The following is a 19175-nucleotide window of genomic DNA, read 5'->3' as shown; positions in this document are numbered from 1 at the left end:
GACTTTTGCGAGTCACCCCCACCCCAGCACTTTGAAATACAGTAGGAAGGCTTTAAGCACACTTTACACACAAAGCATAGGGCGTTCCAAAAGATGTGTACGCATTAGTTGAATTATAATTAATAATGATTCTGCTTCTTGTATTGGTTATCTATGATTGTGTCATAAATCATGAGGAAGTTGAGGAGATTTATTTTTACAGAAATGCATTAAAATTTCCTTTGCTCAGTTAAGAAACAGTTTTCTATAGAGTGAGTCTCAAGCAATCCAGGTACTGGGAGGGGGTTTCGTCTGAGCTTAGGTTCTTTTCAAACCAAGATTATGTGCTTGTTGATAGAGCGTCTTTTCATTCAGCTATCGAGGCAGTGGCTCTTTAAGAGCAGCAGGAAAAAGAGAAGAGACTTTAGCTTCTGGTGTCTGAGCTCAGAGAAGCCCAAAACTAGCTTTGAAAGAGTTCACTTGACTGATTCGGGCCCTTAATTACTTTGACAAAACTGTTCATCTTTGGCATTTAATGCAACTTAATTACTAGGATGATATTTACTCTCTGGGGTCATGCAAACACTCAAGGTGACTGACAGTGGGCCATCTGAGGGGCCGGTTGGAATTTATCCACCACCTTCATCTTTTTCATCTCCCTCCTTTTCCTTCCCTTCCTCCTCCTTCTCCCCCCATGTATCCTTGTTTTGGGCACAAGGCATGGTTCTGAGGGCCTTATATCTGCTGTACCACTGAACCATGAAGAATATCCATGTGTCATGGACTGCATTTACTAATCCACATATTTGCTGCTGAGACTTTTTGCCACTGAAATGTATGTTTTCCCCCCATAGGTTTGTCAGACAAGGATCTTGAAGACATCCTGGGAGGTGGGGGATACAAACCTGATAAGAATAAAGGTAGGAGTATTGCTTTGTCTGACAACACACCAGATTCTCCTTAAAATGTTGACCATTCATTCAGCCTCCAGGTAAATCATGCATCTGGAAAATCAGATTTTTGCACTTGTAATATGGAGTGGGCTCTCTTTCTTGTGGGTGGGGCTCATTTCTAAGCCATCCTGGAGAGGCTGCCCATTTGCCCTGTTGTTCTTTAAGCATGTGCTAGTGTTCCCACCACCTAGGTGCACCTAAGAAGGCAGCAGCAAGAGAAGTGGCCTGTGGTAAGACAGTCACATATGTCAAGAAGACAGCTCGCTCTGCTTGGACAGCCAGTTTTTCATGCAGTGGGAGGGTTCAAACTTAAAATGGCAAATGTTTTAAAGAACCGCCCTAGCGAATCAGATCTTTAAAAAATACCTTTGGATTCTATTTATCCCTCCTAGGAAGATTCATTCCTCCCTTATATTAGGGTAGAGAAAATGGAAACTGTCCCTGGGATGTATTGTATGAAAGAAGAATCTATTTTCAATTAAAAAGACAAAAAGTCCCACATTCTTACTTGCTAGGCTCTGGCCCCGAGTACTGTTTATCAGCCAATAGAATTCATTCTTACTGTAAAGATCACAGGTGCTTTGGTACTTTGCAAGAGAATTTGGATGTAGCCACCCCTGAAGTTTGACTGTGTTTAAATGTATAAAAAAATTAAACTATGGGATCAGACTGTCTAGAAGTTTTGATCTAGTCTGACATAAAAAAAAAAAAACCCAAAACAAAACAAAACAACCAACCAACCAAAACCCAAAAGTCCTTTGTATTAAAAAAAAGAGTTTTAAAATGGTTAAGGAAAAACTCCTATGTAATCCAGTGTCTCCTGAGGAGCCTCTATTGCAAAACCATAGTAGGTGGTTTTAAATAGGAAGTTGATATTTGTACAATAAAGTCACCTATTGACATTATGGAAATTGTGTGTGTGTGTGTGTGTGTGTGTGTGTGTGTGTGTGTGAAATTTGATCACAAGTGTAGATTTCAATAGCCATTACCACAACCAGGGAGAGATTGTCATAAAATCTCTTCTGCATGCTGCCCCTGCCACAGCTATTAGTGATGGAAACCTTTCCCCATAGATTTGTCAAACTGGATCTTAGGCATGGATGTGGTGAGAAGTCCAAGTCTTGTGGTGTGGCAAAACAAATTCCTGTCAGAACCCAGAGGTGTAACTGCTACAATCGTGACCTTAGACATATCGCTTGTTACAAGATGTTGGAATGATAACCTATGGTGTTTGAAACCCTTTGTTTATTATTCCTTGTTGTGTTGATGGAAAATTGTAGCAGGGTTTGAACAATTCAACTTGTGCGTGTATCAAGACCCCTCACCCCAAGTCCTGGCTGAAGTCTAGCATTTGCTTCACCTTGCAAGCACTGTGCCTTTCATATGGAAACAGTGTTCTCTGTTGCTTAAAATGTACTGTAGTCCCATTTGTCCCCAGAAACACCTTTCCAGATGGTGTCATCTCTAGGAAAAAGCCCTAAAAGCCTCTAAATGAAACTTCCAGGTGTCAGGAGAACATGGAACATTTAAAGGGCAAACCCAGCAAATGAGCCAATTACTCCTGGGTGACAATTGGTATTTCCAGATGGGGAGAGGAGGGCAGTAGTTCCGTCTGTAAGCATGCACAGGAATGAAAGCCTGAATGACAGGCCAGGGGCTTTTCTTCATTAAACCTACTTGTTTTAGCAAGGAAGAAGTGTTAGGAAATTCTTTAATTAGGCTCATATTGGAGCTTGTCTTGTAAAGAATAATCAATTGTTGGCTTCAGTTATTCCCTCCGTCACCATAGGTGTCAGAAAAGAAGATCAAAGGGTGAAATAGGAACATGGGTGAGATTCACAGACACCATCTCTTCCACCAAAACAAGCTCATGAAGGGGAAGCATCACATTTCCATAAATTATAAACTCAATTAGCACACTTCCCTGACTCAAGTCTTTATGACATAGCTTCAGTTGTTCTGGAGTGGATTTCTGAAGTAATATATTATCCGTTGTGTATTTTTCCTCAAGACAACATATTTGACAGACTGTGTGTGTCTCAAAATGAGTTTTTAACTGAGCCCTCTATTATCTTGAAGTCAGTGGCTTGTGAACACTCCATTCTTCCTCCTTCCTTGACCTTCCTGGACTCAGACCGTTGCCAATGGCCTCATTCTTTTCCTCATATGGATGAAAGAAGGTCCAAAGAGGTTTCTTTGCAGTTCTTTCCACAATATTTCTGGCTTTAACATAGGGGCCACATGCCAGATGGCCTTACTGGTCTGTAGTTCAGACACGCTGGCATCAGACACCCACAGTCCGCCAGCAGATCAGGGACTGTGGCTGAGCTGTTCTTAATGCACGATGCTGGCTGTTTTAACAGCATGTTATCTACAGAATACTCTCAGTTTTGTGGTAGGAAATGAACGAACATGGTTGTGAGAGATTTTGCAACAGCAAGAATACTATATCCCCTGGTTGTTAGCCCAGATACTGTGTTTTGACATAGTGTTTTTCTGTTTGATTTTACTTAGTAATTATAAGTCATTTGCAGCAGTATCTTTCCCCCTTTTTGTTTATTCTTTTTTTTTCTTGGCAGGGTTTTATTTTATAGCCCCAGCTTGCCTGGATGTCACGAGCTTCCTGCCTTAGCCTTCCAGGTTCAAGGGTGGTACCAACATGCATACCTTTATTTATTGACTTTTAAAAAGAGGTATACGCTCTTGCTACTTTTTTGAGACAATAAAACTACATTTTAAAAATATGTAAAAGCCCTTGCTGTGTCTTGCTGGAAGTCTGGGACACTCACAGTGATCTTAAGCACTCAAATGCCTCCCCAGCAGCTGTAGACATAATCACTCCACTGTCCACGATTCTCTTGTGTCCTTGACAACCAGATGCGTCAGGCACTCACTGTGAGACACGAACTGGGTTGCCATCAGAGAAGGGCACATGCCTTGTTGTGTCCCTTTCTCTCCCGGTAAGTGGCTCTGTAGGACTCAAAGCTGACGTCCGTATGTGCATTGTTGCCTTTGTATTCGAGATGCTGAAAGTCCGACATCTCTTTTGACAACAGAGCTTATTCACAATTTCTTAATCCATTCTCTTTCCCTATAATAATATGTGCAAGGCAGAGTAATTAATAAAGGAAAGAAGTTTATTTACCTCACAATTCTGAGAGCTGGACGACCAAGATTGGTGGCTACATCTGGTGAAGGCCTTGTGCTGTACCCTGACATGGTAGAAAAGCAAAAGGGCAAATGGGCACAGACCCTAAGACAAAACACAAGGGCAGTCTCTCCTTGTAACACCCTGTTCTTGTGGCAACTAACCCAATCCCAGGACAAAAGCATTACAACTTTCACCACAAGTTTCCATGGGGACAAGATTTATTCAAACCACTGAGTACAACTTCCTCACTGAAGTAATTCCTCTTATTCTACAGGGTCCATCAAGTAAAGGTTGTTGCTATAGCTACAAGGTCCCTATAACTATGGGACTTACTGTCACTGTAGTGGCACTCCTGTAGCAATGACAGTCACTATAGTTACAGCCAGGGTTCCTAGAACTGGTTAGTGTGTGTCACTCTCTGTGTGAATAGGTGTGTATTCCGAAAGCAAACCACAGTTTAATGTATACCGTAGAAGGAAAATGTGGGCCATTCTTGAACTCAGGGCAGTCTTCTTGCTCCAGGCTGGCAGGAAGCCTGACTATGTACTAGATTTACATGTATGTCTTCCCATACCCAGCACATGCTATCCTTTTAAAAACCAATGTTTCTTCAATAATACTCAGACTGTTTTTCTCTATAATGTAGATTATGTTGAAATCTAACTGTCTCCTATTTCGTGTAGTGGTTCCTCTAGCTTGTCAACTATACACAGTATTTTGAAAGTTGTCAGGTCAGATATGAAAAGCCACCATCACTTTTGTCACATCAATTCTTAGCACTACAATTTCTAGGCCACAAGATGCATACATTTTTAAAAATGTGACTCTAAGTGACATTACCAAATGATTTCCCATTAAAGTGGCACCAACCTCCATTTCCCCTGCTAGGAAGTAAACAGGTATCCATTTTCCCCAATACCAACCCCAATCCAGCAAGCATTATAGTTTGTAATCTTGGCAAATTCAATGAGAACAAAACATTTGTCCTGGTCATATTTTCATTTCCTTGAATCTGTGTGTTTTTAGAAAGTCAATATATATTGTGATCTCATGTTCATGTCCTTGACCCAGTTTTTCCTCACTGTTTTGTAACAATGTATTTTCTGTTATCTGGCCCTTTTCCATATATTACCAAACATTTTACTTTCTTATTTGCCAGTTGATGGACTGCCAGACCAAAGGTCAAAATGAATGAAGTATGTTGCTATGATCATCTGTATACAAGTGCATAGAACATCACACACAGGCATAGTTTTTAACTGTCTTAAGTACACCTGGGCATTAGCATCTGCTCAGCATCTGCTAGGGCCTCTGTGCTGGGTTCAGATGTGGTAGGGAATATCAGTTGTAAGACAGAGCAAGCATGCTGACTTGTGTCTCTCTCTTCCTCTTCTGATAAAATCCCAGAGGTCAGTCTGAGAGCTGTATCCTCATGACCACATTTAATTGTAATAAGGCCTCACTTTCAAATATCATTGACCCAGGACTTCAAGGATCAAGTTTTCTGCATACGTGAATTCTGGGGAATATATTCAAACCACCATGATCTAGAAGTAATATTGTTAGTACATGCTATGACTTTAAGTTTCAGCTTTCAGGAGGTACTAAACTTTTTCCACTGAAGCTGAGCTATTGCACATTCCTACTAGCAGTGAATGAGGGTTCTAGTTTCTCCACATTCTTGTTAGACTCTTTTCTTTCCCCACCCTCCTACAGTCTGGGAATGTGTTGGTACCCTGAGCTTCATTTGCATTTCTCTGGTGACTAATTCATTAAGCTAGCCCTTTCTCGGATGTATATTTGCCAGTATCTTATTTATTGTTTGTTTTGAGACAGGACCTTATACTGTAAGCCACTCTGGCTTCTGCCTCTTTACTAGGTGCACAGACTATGTCTGGGCAGATTGCTGCCTGCAGAGCTTTGACTTTATATCTTACTCTTTTGTTTTGTTTTTGAAACTGCCTTATCATGTAGCCAAGGCTGGTCTCGAACTCACAACCATTCTGTTTTAGCCTACTCTGTTTAGGAATTTAAGTGTATGCTACCACATCCAGTTCATTGCATTTATTTATAATGTTCTTTGACAAAATTCAGTGTTTGTCTCTTTCTCTGTCTCTCTTGTTCTCTTGCTCACTTGCTTCCTCTTGCTTATGCTTTTACTATTGAAGTTCTTACTTTTGATAGAATCTTTTCTACTGTGCATTTCTGGCTTTATAATCATATTTAAAATCTGGCAGCACTCCTAAAGATACTATAAATGCTGTCCTCAAATGTCTTATGGGCATATGGTTTTATCCATTTCATTTTTATTGAGAATTCAGGTTCACAGACTGTATTGAGTTGATTCTGTTGATTATGTCACTTGTCCCAATATAATTTTTGCACACTTTATTTTGTAGAGTAGCATCTTAGGGTTTTATTGCTGTGAACAGACACCATGACCAAGGCAACTCATAAGGACAACATTTAATTGGGGCTGGCTTACAGGTTCAGAGGTTCAGTCCATTATCTATCATCAACGCAGTAACATGGCAGCATCCAGGCAGGCATGGTGCAGGAGCTGAGGGTTCTATATCTTTATCTGAAGGCTGCTAGCAGAATGCTGGCTTCCAGGCAGCTAGGATGAGGGTCTTAAAGCTCTCACCCACAGTGACACACCTACACCAAAAGGGCCACACCCACTGGAACAGGGCCACAACTTCTAGTAGTGCCACTCCCTAGGCCAAGCATATACAAACCATCACATTCCATTTGCCTGTCCCCCATAGACTTGTTCAAACATATGAGTCTGTGGGGTTCATAACTAAGCATAGCATAATGCAAAATACATTTAGTTCAACTTCTAAAGTCCCTATAGTCTATAAGAAGCCTCAACAATGTTAAAAGTCTGAAGTTTAATGTCTCTTCTGAGACTCATCCAGTCACTTAACTGCAATTCCCAAAGCAAGACAGGAAACCAGCTGGACAAACTCCAAACTCTGCATCTCTGTGTCTGATGTCAAAGTGGTCTTCAGATCTCCAACTCCCTTTTCATCTCTGTTGACTGCAACAACTTCCTTCTCCTGGGCTGGTTCCACTCCCTATTAACAGCTTTCCTGAGAAGATAGCCCATGGCTCTGGCCTCTCAAACAGCTTGGAGTCTCCAAGTCACCTTCAGTGTTACAGCTTCTTGTTTCAATGTCTGGGATTCACACAGGATCTACTGGGCTCCTCCAAAGGGCTGGCATCACTTCTCCAGCTCTGCCCTCTGTAGCACTGTAAGCTCAGGTTGAATAACTCCCCTGCCTCTGCTGTTCTTGGTGATCAGCCCATGGTATTGGCATCTCCAATACACTGGGGTCTTTAATTACAACTAGACTTCACCAATAGCCACTCATAGGCTCCCTTCATGGTGCCAAGGCTCAACTCCTCTGCATGACCCCTTCAGTCCTGGGCTGTCAACTGCAACTGCAGCCGAACCTCCACCAGTGGCCTTCCATGACCTCTCACTGTGCCAAGCCTCAGATGCTCTTCATGATGCCTTCATGCCTGAAAACCAGTACCACCTGGGTGACTCTTAGACATTACCAAGTACAGCTGCTGCAGGAGGTACAGCCTTGGCTATCTCTGCAACACAGCTTCTTTGTGCTCTCAGAAAACACTTCCCAGAAGATTTCACCTCAGTGATGCTGGTCTCTTCTCAATCACCACTAATTTCTTAGCTCCAGGTGACCAGCATCAATTGTTCCAGTAGCCCCTTTTATGTTTCACTCTAAAGCCAGAGCCACATGGCCAAAACTACCGAGTTCTGCACGGGCTGGAACATCTATTACCCTTTCACTAGCTTTCTCTTTTCTAACTCCTTCACTGCCTGAACTCAGCTGTCCTGGATCTTGCTCTGTAGATTGACCTTGAACTCAGAGATCTGTGTGTCTCCTGGGATTAAAGGTGTGTAATACCATGTCTAGATCTATATTTAGCTGGGTAGAATTTTGCCCCCAAATCTCACTCCCTTAATCTGCTATCTCATAGAACACGGATTTGTTTCCATTTCACTTCCTGGTGCCCCCTTTAATACTCAAACAATATATTTTATATTTTTTCCTAAGCTTGCTACACCTGTTAAAAATTCTCTTCAAGAGACTTAACCAGAGAACAAAGTCTCTGCTATGTTTTTTTTTTTTTTTTTTGAGACTTCCTTTGTCAATGCAATTAATCTGAGTGTCGTCATCTTAGCTTCAGGCAGACTCTTCACACAAGGGCAAAAAGCAGCCATAATGGTCACCAAAATACTAAGAAACAGTCTCTAGACCACACACTGAAATTCTCCACTGAGACCTCTTGGGCCAGATCTACACTGTTCAAATCATTCATAGTAACAAAGTCTTTCATATTCCCACTAGGCTGCTAGTAGAACACTGGCTTCCAGGCAGCTAGGATGAGGGTCTTAAGCCCTCACCCACAGTGGCACACCTACTCCAACAAGGCCACAGGTACTCCAACAGGGCCATACCTTCCAATAGTGCCACTCCCTGGGCTGAGCATATACGAACCATCACATGTAGTTTGATTTAGCCTATACTGAGAGAAAAAGGGTGGAGCTCAGAAGCCAAAGAGGGATGAAGGTTGTTACTGTGATCTGAGTAATTGCAATGATAGACCCTTGTAGCTCACTTTGGTTCAGGTTCATATTTGATCATATTTTTCATCCAGTAAAGATGGACAAAGGGAATTTTTTCTTCAAACTGTATTTACTTATTTTTTTTCAATAACAACATCAGTATCTGTTCATTGTACATTTTGCATGCCATGGCATACAGCTTAGCACTGAGACTCCTTTGCAATCTCACTCTCTCACATGCGTGCGTGCACACACACACACACACACACACACACACACACACACACGTATGTTAGCTGTACAGTTTTGCCATGTGATGATAGTGGTTCACTTAGATAAAGCATTCTGTCACAATGGTCTCTTTCCTATGATCGTTATAAGTGGGTCAGTGTTCTGCATTCATCCTCTCCAGCCTCTGTTAGCATTAACCTGTTTTGCATTTCTGTGACATTTAAGAACTTTTTAAATGTGAAAATATTAGATATGGTTTTATGTGTTTGCACTTCTGCTCCAACTCTGGTATAGATGTGCAGAAGATACTTGGTGTAGTTTGCAGTCCTATTTAACTGCTTTTTGCTCATCTCTCAGTGAGCCTTGGCTCCTACCCTTGTAAGGGAGGGCCAAGTACAACTGACTGCCCCTAGTGGATAGGAAAGAGCTAAAGTTGAAACCAGAACCTAGAGAATATTGTGTGTGACAAGGGCTCAGTGTGTGGAAGTAACCATTTTAATAGGCTCTCTGGAGAAAAGAAAAGGCTGCTAGTGGGGTCACGGGGGTCACAGGGGTCACAGGGGTCACAGCATACACTTAGTGTTTTTGTTCTTCCTGCAGGTGGTGGTGGTTATGGCAGCAGTGATGACCCTGGATCCGGTAGGTATCTGTGGCCCACAGTTTTTGTTGGAATCAGAAGAAAAACAACACCGGCCCTCTCTGGTCTTAGAGCTGCTCTTCCCTGCCCTTTCCCAAATGTTTCTATTAGTAATTTTTCCATCACCATAAAAAATACTAAAGATATGTAATTTAAAATAAGATAAAACTTAGGTGACTCTTGATTTTGGAAGTTCCAGTGCCTGGTTCCTTGACCCTGCTGCCTTTGCACCTGTGAGAGGTGGGTCATAATGGCAGACACCCAAGCTGGCTGTTCACCTCAGGGCTTCCTAGAAATAAATACTGGCTGTATAACAATTTCTGAAGTCCATTCCACTGCAATCCCATCCCTCGTCCAATTACTTCTTCAAGGCTCTACTGCTCCCTACTGCTCCATAAGGGGGTGGTATTAACTCCTGAGCTTTGGGGGTGGGGGTCGTTCACATCCAAAACCACCATAGTTATTAATAACATCATGAGGCTAATAGCAGAGAGAAGTAGCCACCGAGTGGAAGTAACATGAAGATCTCAGTTCTGGCAGAGTTGGCCCATGTTGTTAAGATGCTTTGAGTATCTACGGCATAGCTCTTCAACTAGACTTGAAGGTTACATACATCTGAGCCAGCATAACTCGGGGCTATCAGAGCAGCAGAATCCTGGAGTTTGCAAACCTTGTCTGTTGAGCTCCATCTACTCTTCCATGTCCAGGCATATCCACAGAAACTGGCACCATTGCAGGTGTGGCCAGTGCCCTTGCTATGGCCCTGATTGGAGCTGTGTCCAGTTACATCTCCTACCAGCAGAAGAAGTTTTGCTTCAGCATTCAGCGTAAGTACTCGCCTGAGCAGGGAAAGGGGCCCAGACAAGTTTGAATCCCTTCCTCGGGTTACTCAATCCCCATAGGTTCCTAGCAGGTAGAGTTTTACAGCCTTAGGGACAAATTTAGGACAAACTAAAGACGATCCTGGTCTGGGAGAACACATGGGGTCATACTAAGTGATCCTGATTTTGCAGGTATTTCAGCTAGTAGAGGCCATACTTCTGTTGGGACAAAGTTCAGTGAGCACTGTGCTGTTTCATTTCTTTAGAATGGGAGGAACCCCGATAAATCCTTGAGGCCTCAGGTCTCATTCAAGGGGATGCCCGACCTTCAGAGGCCCGGTGCCACCAGCCTTTTCTACTGCGAACAAGGGCACTGCGGTCTCCCAGTCTCTTCAACATGACAGTGAGCATCTTCAGGCCCCTTATGGTTCTGCCAGTGCCCCTTTCTGATCTTGATTTCTTGATATGTCAGTACGTGGGTGCTCTTTGCTCCTCCGCCAGTCAGATCATTTAAACTGTATGAACTCATAAGTTATTTTAAGGAGTAGCGATGAGAGAGAAGTCAGGGAGTGATTTTTCATTTCTGCCCTCTATGTGCTGGAAGTTTAGAAAACAGACAGCTTTTCTTGGGGGCTGTAGCCACCAGTGAGGCCCCTGTGCTAAATCAAATAGTTACCAAGGCTTTTAGCCTGTGAGGATCAATCTGTGGTTTTACTGCCACAGCACCAAGATGTCGTCGCTTAAGTGGAATGGCTTTCGTTCAGGGCTGACAAGTTGTCCTTCCAGAGAGAGTACATGACTCAGCATCCTTGGCCTTTCCTCACCTTCAGATTCTTCGCTTTTCTGGGAAGCCTAGGGCCATCTCCTGTTTCTTCACGTTCTGGTTCTGAGCCTCTGCTGGGTGTGGCACCTGGACCTAAGACTCAGGAAATTAACCTGGATCCTGGTACTTTGAGTGTACTCATTACAACTGTTTCTTCATCTGACCATCTTACTGCCTTTTTCTTTTGCTCTCCTAGAACACTCTTCATCCAGGACACCCACATGTGTATCACCCACAAGTTTGGGGGTAGAGTGGTTAGGAACAAGGAAATACAGGGGATGACGTCTAGAATTTTCTTCCCTCTGCCGGCTCCCCTCAGCCACAAAGCAAAGAGACTTTGTAGTTGATGGAGAATACTCACTGATGGCTTACATTAGGCCAAGGATGACCCTGGACCTGGTAGCCTTGTAAAAAGTTAAAAAGGTAACATTGTTAACTACTAGCTACATACAGGTGAAGTTGGGAATTAACAAGGAGCAACATGTTACTACTTTGTATGACTGATCAAAGTCACTAATTCCATTAAGCAAATACTTTCTTTTGTTGATTTTCAGCCAGTGTCCTGTGCAGTGATGCTCTTAGTGGTGGGCATGCCTGTGGAACAGCTGGAGACCTGCTTCTCTCTTCACATTTCTGATAGGCTAGCTTGGCCACTTGCGCCACGGTTTCCCCATCTCTGCTCCTCATATGTGGTCAGGGAAGCCAGTCTAGGCTTGGGCCTTCACAATGAAAGGGTGTGAACCCTTCAGACCACAGTGTCTCCTTTCCCCAGTGTGGGAGCCATACCGAAAAGCTTCACTAGTGAATACTCCTCACCCCGTCAGCTATTCAGTTCTTGCGCTTTCCATGGTAGAGAATTGCTGTGATTTCAAACAGCTGAACCCCGTTTTCTGAGCTAGAATTCTGGCTCACACCTGTAACCCCAGTGTTAATAAAGCTGAGACAAGAGCTTTGCTGTGTGATTCCCATGGCAGTTTGCTATAGAGCGGGTTCCAGGCCAGCCTGGGTTATAAGGTAAGGCCTTGTCTTACAAACAGAAACCTGTAGGATCACACTCCCTGCAGAGACCCCACCTTCCAGCTTTCAGGCAGTCCTTGGCTTGTGACTACATTACTTTAATGCTGTCTCTAGCTTACACTCTGAATACAGTCATTTTGAGATCCTTAATTAATAGTGTCAGCAAAGATCCCTCTCCTAGATAAGGTAACATTTACAGGTTAAATGGATGAGGCGACAGAGCGCCAATGGGGATGGGAAGCCTAGCAGAGCTTCATGAAGTGGAGGGGCTTCAGCCAGAGTCACAGGAAGGAGGGAGACCGGGAGAGTCTGGGTCCCCTCTTCTAGCCCACTTGCTTTGGTAAAGACACGACGGTTATGATGCTCACAATTGAACAAGCAGGCTCGTCAGGCTGACCCACTTCTACAGGGCTTGGAGCTTGGACTTCACTGTCTCCCCACTCCCATGTTTGTCCTCCATGCTAGAGGTCTGGGAGCCCTGCAGTGCCCCTTCCCCATGAGTCACAAGCATGCTTCCCCCATACTAGGCCTTTCCCACCTCCCTGACACTGTCCCCCTTACACTTTGCACCTTCTCCAGGGGGACCTGTTTACAAATATCCAGACTTCCGCAGGTTCCCTGATGACCACAGAATCACAGCTCAGGCCAGGAACTGAAGGTGGCATTCAGAGCTCTAGCCATTCGGTGTCCCCCATATGCTCTGCCTTCTCCGGGGCACAGTCATTGCTGTTTCTTCTCTGCCTTGCCCCTCCTCTTATTGTTCAGGTCGGGGTGTCTTCTCCCAAGGAGCCTTCTCTCTGACCAGTCTCCCAGCCATACTTCATTGTGCTGCCACAGCGCCCCCTGCTGACCTCATTCCAGCCTGGATTAGCCTGCAGTTTCCTTGTCTGAGACTAGACACCAAGCTCACACCTGTCTGGACTGTCCGTCCTGTGCAGCATTGTGACTGCCACTTGCACTGGAAGGATCCTAAGGGTGTTCGTGTGGGTGTTAACAGCAGGGGTGTCTGCTTCTAATCTCACTGATCAGAGGCTACTATGGCCTCAGTGATTGGCAGTCAAGAGAGTCAGATGGAAGGCCCCAAGGAGGTGACCAGTGGCTGCAAGGAACACCTGCCCTCACCTCTTTGGCCTCCAGCCTTTGTTGCTACCTAAGGGGTTTCTACTTTGGGAACACTTGGTTTTGCTACCTGCCCTCAGTGCCAAGTGTCTGTGAATCTCATAAAATACCCACTAGGTCTGTTGCCCAGAACTAAGTTCTTACTCCAAGCTTCTAAGCTTCCTGTCTTACTTTCAGATGCAGCAGAAGGTCCAGGTAACAGCGTGCTTTGACTAACTCCTGTTTCTTGTGCTTTGGCCCTGGACCCCTCATTATCCCTTCCCTGCTAGCTATATCCCCTCTATCCCCAGCATCTACCAACTTGCCTGTGACCATACCATCTGAGCCTTTTCTGATATGTTGTGAGGGTACCACCTGCCATACCATCTATTCCCAGGCCCAGGACGGCTGGAGTTATGGATGTCGATGGGGGTGGAGAGGGAGACGATTAGTTATCTTTGGGTGAACACCTCCCAGAAGCCACTGAAGAAAAAGGAGTATCTCCTGCTCGCCAAGTAGGACTATGGACAGTAGTCTGGAGGCCCAGAGCACATTTCCCAGCTCCTGCTCATTGGCACTGGGGCTGTCACCCGGCTGGCTTTGCATGATAGTTAACCACCCCTGCCAGAGAAGACCACCTCCATTTTCACAGGCCATTTGGCTTTCACCTTGAGCCCAACAGCTATCAGGTCGGGTAAAAGCCGGGGATAGGACTTGTGTCCAGGGAATTGATGACATCATCAGAACCCACTTTCCCCAGAGCCCTTCGGTTATTCAGAGAGAAGACATAGAAGACGTTTAAATAACCATTGGTGTGGGGCTGCTCCGAGTCCTCAAGTGATGACCTTTGGCGGAGTGAACTGCTGCATAGCCTTTGGGGATAGCATGAGGGTGGGGATAGGGAGAATCGAGATCACACACTAGACCAGGGCAGCTGTTTGTGGACTCTGGGCTCTCCAAGCACAGCTGTGGACAGCAGTTGTTCCTATGGTCTGGAGAAGCCAGGTGGCTTCCTTGTGCATACAGATGCTCCCGGGAAGACCGTCTACTGGCATTTCCAGAGTGAACCTTGCACATCCATCTGCCCTTCCTAATGTTGCATCCACCAGTCATTCCCTCAGCTCTTGGCTCCACCTTCCTGGCCTCTGAGACTCAGGTGGTCCTATGGATGGTCCAGAGCCCAGTCATCTGGTATCCTGTCTGTGGCTCTTTACAAATTGGGTCTCTGATGCATGATGCTGTTTGCAAGGATGGTGACGAGAAGTCCTGGGCAATGTGCTTCTAGAAGAGGATGTTCTGGTGATTGAGAGCAGATCCCAGCAGCCTTTACTGTCATAGAGGACTCAGTGAGCAGTTCTCAATGGTGAGGGGTCCTCCATTTCATTGTGCCTTCTTTGCTTTGCTCTTTGCAGAGGGCCTCAATGCAGACTACGTGAAGGGGGAGAACCTGGAAGCTGTTGTGTGTGAGGAACCCCAAGGTGAGGACTTTTCAGTTACTGTCCCTGATGAAGGGTTTCAATTCAGTGTCCCCAGTACTGAGTAGAATGAGTTTGAGAGGCCCAGAAGAATCTGCCTCTGGAATGTCTGTCCATCATAAAAACCTTCAGGGGCCCAGGTGTGCCTGTACCATGTGACTCCTCGGTCAGCTGGCCTCCTAGGTTGTAGAGAATGGGGAAACTGTGCCATTGTGATGACGTCTGGGAGCTTTTGCTGCTTGGTATCAATTATTGAATTATCTGAATGTGAGCCTGACAAACGTCACCTCTTGGCTGGCAGACACACATGCATCCTGGACCTGCTTCTCTGGGGCTATGGAAAGTTTTGCATCTAGACCTGTAGTGTATTTTTAATTGTTGTATGTTTGAGACAGGGTCTAAGGTAGCCAAGGCTGCCCTCAAAGTCACGATTGTAGCTAAGAGTTGCCTTAAATTCCTGATCCTCTGCTTCTACCTCCTGAGTGCTGGGATTACAGGTGTGGGTCCACATCTGTCTCTAGGCTTCTCAATTAGAAAATGGCCAAAGATAAGAAGACAGTTAAAAGCCAGATGTTCTATTCCTTCCTCTGGGGTCATTGAAAACTTTTGGGTTCAGGGACTAGCAGAAATTAGAGGCCACATATGGTAAGGCCAAATGAGAGGGAGACATGCTTGTGACCCAGGAATGCTGATGGCCAGCCTGGAGGTAAGCCTGCTCCCCTTCAGATAAGGAGAAGAGAAGAAACCACAGCTACAGGACAACAGCTATGGAGCCTGAGTGCTGAGGCAGGACCTGGCCCTTCCTGCTCCATAATGCAGAGTGAGGTCGTCATGTCACTGCTTATAGGACTTATCTGGTAGTGCAGGACCAAATGCATGGAAATGATCCTGAAAGGTAGAGTTGTGAAATCTAAACGAGCATTGTCTGTTACAATTTTAACACGGTAACCAACACTGAGGAATGAGTACTATTGTGCCCGCTTTAGATCCAGTAGTCTACAAGTCTTGACAGGAGTGTGCCCATCCTGTAGATGGAGAAAGAGAAGCAGAGCTCTTTTGTGAAGCCTGCCAGGCTTCTTCTGCCTTTGCTTCCCTTGGCCCACTCTGAACTTTGTATGCAGGGCCGTGGCGGTCCTACAGGGGACAGTGAGCAGGCCTGGGATATGCTGGACTGCTCACACAGCACACGTGGAAACTAACCGGGAATTGGGCAGAGCAGAGGTGCAACCCTCCTAACTCATGTCTTCTCTCCCTAGTGACATACTCAAAACAAGAAACACAGTCTGCAGAGCCCCCACCACCCGAGCCACCCCGGATTTGAGGCCCTGTTCAGTGGCAGGTGCATATAAAGGGAGCCACCGCTTTTGACCCAGCTCTGGATTTCATTTGCCAATCCTTTCCCCAAGTTTCTTCCCATGCCACTGGCTTCTTATTGTACTGAGTTTTCTGGACAAGCCTTGGGTGTTTGTGAGTTGTGGTTTCTGTGCCCTTTCCTGCAGACTATGGGGACTGTTCTACCACGGGTCCTCTGAAGAGACTTGGTGCTGAGACTTGACACCCAGATTCAGCAGATTACTAGCACCAGCGTTGAAAATGTCTGGGTCACAGAGACAGCCTGATCCAGCCTTAGCATGGGAAAGGAGGATGCCCGAGGTGGGGGTGGACCAGAGGATGGTTGGGGCAGCACTGTAGAACATTTCTGGTTAAGCAGTCTCTAGGAACTGTGAAACTCTTTACCTACATGCTGTAGTGGGTTGTTGTGCTACTGACCTCTGAGAGTTGTGAGGGGCACGATCAGCTGGCATCTGGTGCATATGGACCCCGTTTTGAGACAAATCAGACAGCACCAAGCTGCAACACACATGCACATGCACACATACCCATGTGTGCACACACATAAGCACACATGCAGCCACGAACATATACACACACATATAACACACATCTGCGCGCACACACACAACACTTTAAAAATTGATCAGGTTTTATATTGTTCAGTTTCCAAAGAGCTTGTCCAAGTGAAGGCTCTTCGGTTATTTTAGTGTAAATGTGGTCTCACAATAGGCTTACCCCAAGATTAGGAATAAGGAACATGTGGGAGCTCTGACTAGTAGGTTTGATTCACAGCAGATTCTATAGGGATCTTGTAGCAGGTCTGGAAGTCACTCCTACAAATGAACTTTGTACCAGGTCAGGGTGGGTGCTTACTCCTACCCTGTGCATGATCTTATTTGAGTAGTGTGAGCTACAGATCCTGAGAATGAACGTGGAAACCAGAAGCATGCTTGTTTTATTAGAAGAAGGGGAAGGGATGCTGGCTTAGCTGTGTGGAACATCGCTGCTGCCTTTGTAGTTGTGTAGCTGTCCCTCCTGTCTGCTCTGAAGAGGGCTCTGACCATGCTCACAGCGGTAAATGTGGGAAACCAAGGGCCAGCGCCAGAGCTGACTGCTACTCCTAGTTTGGGCTGGATCTACCTGCTTCCTGGATTGTTTCTTTGGCTCCAGTGAGCTCTATAGTGAACCCTGCAGGTAAAAGCTAAGCCAATTTTCACCCCATGTGAACTAATAGCTTGCCATGTCAAGAAGCACTTCTGAAAGCAGAGTGTGTCACTGGGAAGGCAAGATCCACAGCTCCTCTGGACGACATGATTGGCACCACATATTCCTCAGGCTGTGAACTGACTCCTTCACCTCTGCTGAGCTGGGATGAGGCAACACTCACCTTAAGAAACCACCGAACTCTTGTGCTATCTGACTGCATGCCTTGAGTGTGTTTGTTGTTTAAAGACTATTCATGGTGGAGGGCTGCTGGTGGTGTCATGTCTCCAGGCAGCCTGAACACTCACTCCCATTGTATACCTGTGGTCAGTGCCCCTTTTGTTTGGTCCCAGTCAGACCAGGTCTGAGGATCTGATAGGGAGGCTGGAGCACTGGGGAAATGACACCAAGATGGGAAAAGAAAAAAGCTCATGGCCTCAGGAAGCCCCCCTTATTCTTAACAGGAAGTTACTTAGCAAAGAAAGCATCGCTTGCAAGATGTGTCCATTTCTAGAACCTCCTAATTTGCTGGTCAGATTGTTGTCAACTTTGTCAGGACTGTGCCTTACTGACACTAGGGACATCAAGAGATGATGGTACCACTATTTGGCCAGTGCTGAGATAAGAGGTGTTTTAAGGAAGGATTTTGGTATTTCTGGTCTATTGATACGTAGCTAGGTTAATCTCAGGGGGGTCGTCTACCTTTATGCTGAGGCCTGTCTGATGGCAAAGCCCTCAAACCCCACAGCCATGATGTAAAATAAATGCCCTCTTGTTAAACTGTTTTCTCAATAGCACTGGTTCCAGTGAAAAAGAGCTCGAATTTGCTCTCCCTTAGCTACCTCGGTGCCTTCTGCATAAAGCCCTTCTGCATAAAACCCATCACTCAGCCCGCAGGCGCTAGCTAAGTGGCTGGACAGGCCTGGGCGGGCCATCGGCTTCCTGTTCATACAGTCTCATCCCAGGGGCCGGGCTCCTCTTTCCCACTGGCATTTTATACTTGGTGGGGCATTGTGGCCTGCAGAAGGCTTGGGACTGGTCCTGAACTGTGTCCCCTCTGAAGGCTGAGTTAGCCAACTTGGGCTAGTAGTCCCAGGTGATAGAAGGGAGAAAACAAATGAAGCAGAAGAGCCATTTGCCAAGATCAGATTTCGATCAGTGAAACTTGACAGGAAGACCTTTAAAAATGCTCAACATTCTCAAGTGGCTTGATGTATGGGGCTGCCTACCCTGGTGTGGGGCAGCCCCACTGCCTCAGCCACTTGGGTTGTGGTTAGTACCAGTTCTCAGAGGAAGACATGCCGGAGACTGCCAGAATCCCTGTACATCGTTTTACGTGCTTGTGTCCAAGTGTGAATTGTAAATGGTCCTAGTGTTTGCATTAAACAAAGTGGAATCTAATAGCTCCTTATGTCCTGATATGACATCTTTTCCTGTCTTTGTGATTTGGTGATGACCTCATTCCCTTTCTCCCCAGCTAAAGGTTAGCATTTTGCCATCATTCCTTCCACAAAGTGCCCGATCCCTGGACTTCTGCTGTTGGGCCCCCAGGAGGAGCTGCAGCAGGACATGAGGAGAGGGAGGTTGGAACAGAGCCCTCTTGCCTCAGCATCAAGTCCTTTAGTAGGATCAGCCTTGGCTCCACTACCTAGGTAGCTTTAGAACATACTGCTCAATCCTAAAACGTGAACCAGTGATGAGTGTGATTTCTACTGTGGGAGCACTGTTATGGAAGGTATACTGGGAGATAGTCCAACCCTCTTATGCCTAATATTGGGCTTTCTTGCGAACACAGCCATGATTCACATGAAAAGAATGAGCAGTGTCAGGCCCTTAAGGAATGTTTACACAT

At 45.5% G+C, this 19175-nt stretch overlaps 1 protein-coding gene across 1 annotated transcript in view; it reads left to right on the top strand.

Annotated features, from left to right (window-relative positions):
* CD99L2 (CD99 molecule like 2) overlaps positions 1-18740 on the top strand; it is a 67149-nt gene extending 48409 nt beyond the window's left edge. The window contains exons 6-10 of the mRNA XM_080910979.1: positions 834-899; positions 9515-9553; positions 10259-10378; positions 14723-14788; positions 16042-18740. Of these exons, the coding sequence (XP_080767105.1) occupies positions 834-899; positions 9515-9553; positions 10259-10378; positions 14723-14788; positions 16042-16106 (356 nt within the window). The 3' untranslated portion in view covers positions 16107-18740. The remainder of the gene's footprint in view (positions 1-833; positions 900-9514; positions 9554-10258; positions 10379-14722; positions 14789-16041) is intronic.
* The last annotated feature ends 435 nt before the right edge of the window (positions 18741-19175 follow it).

This window comes from Micromys minutus (assembly GCF_963924665.1).
Source record: "Micromys minutus genome assembly, chromosome: X".
Taxonomy (NCBI): domain Eukaryota; kingdom Metazoa; phylum Chordata; class Mammalia; order Rodentia; family Muridae; genus Micromys; species Micromys minutus.
Note: the sequence above shows the minus strand (reverse complement) of the source record. Positions and strands in the feature narration are given on the sequence as shown.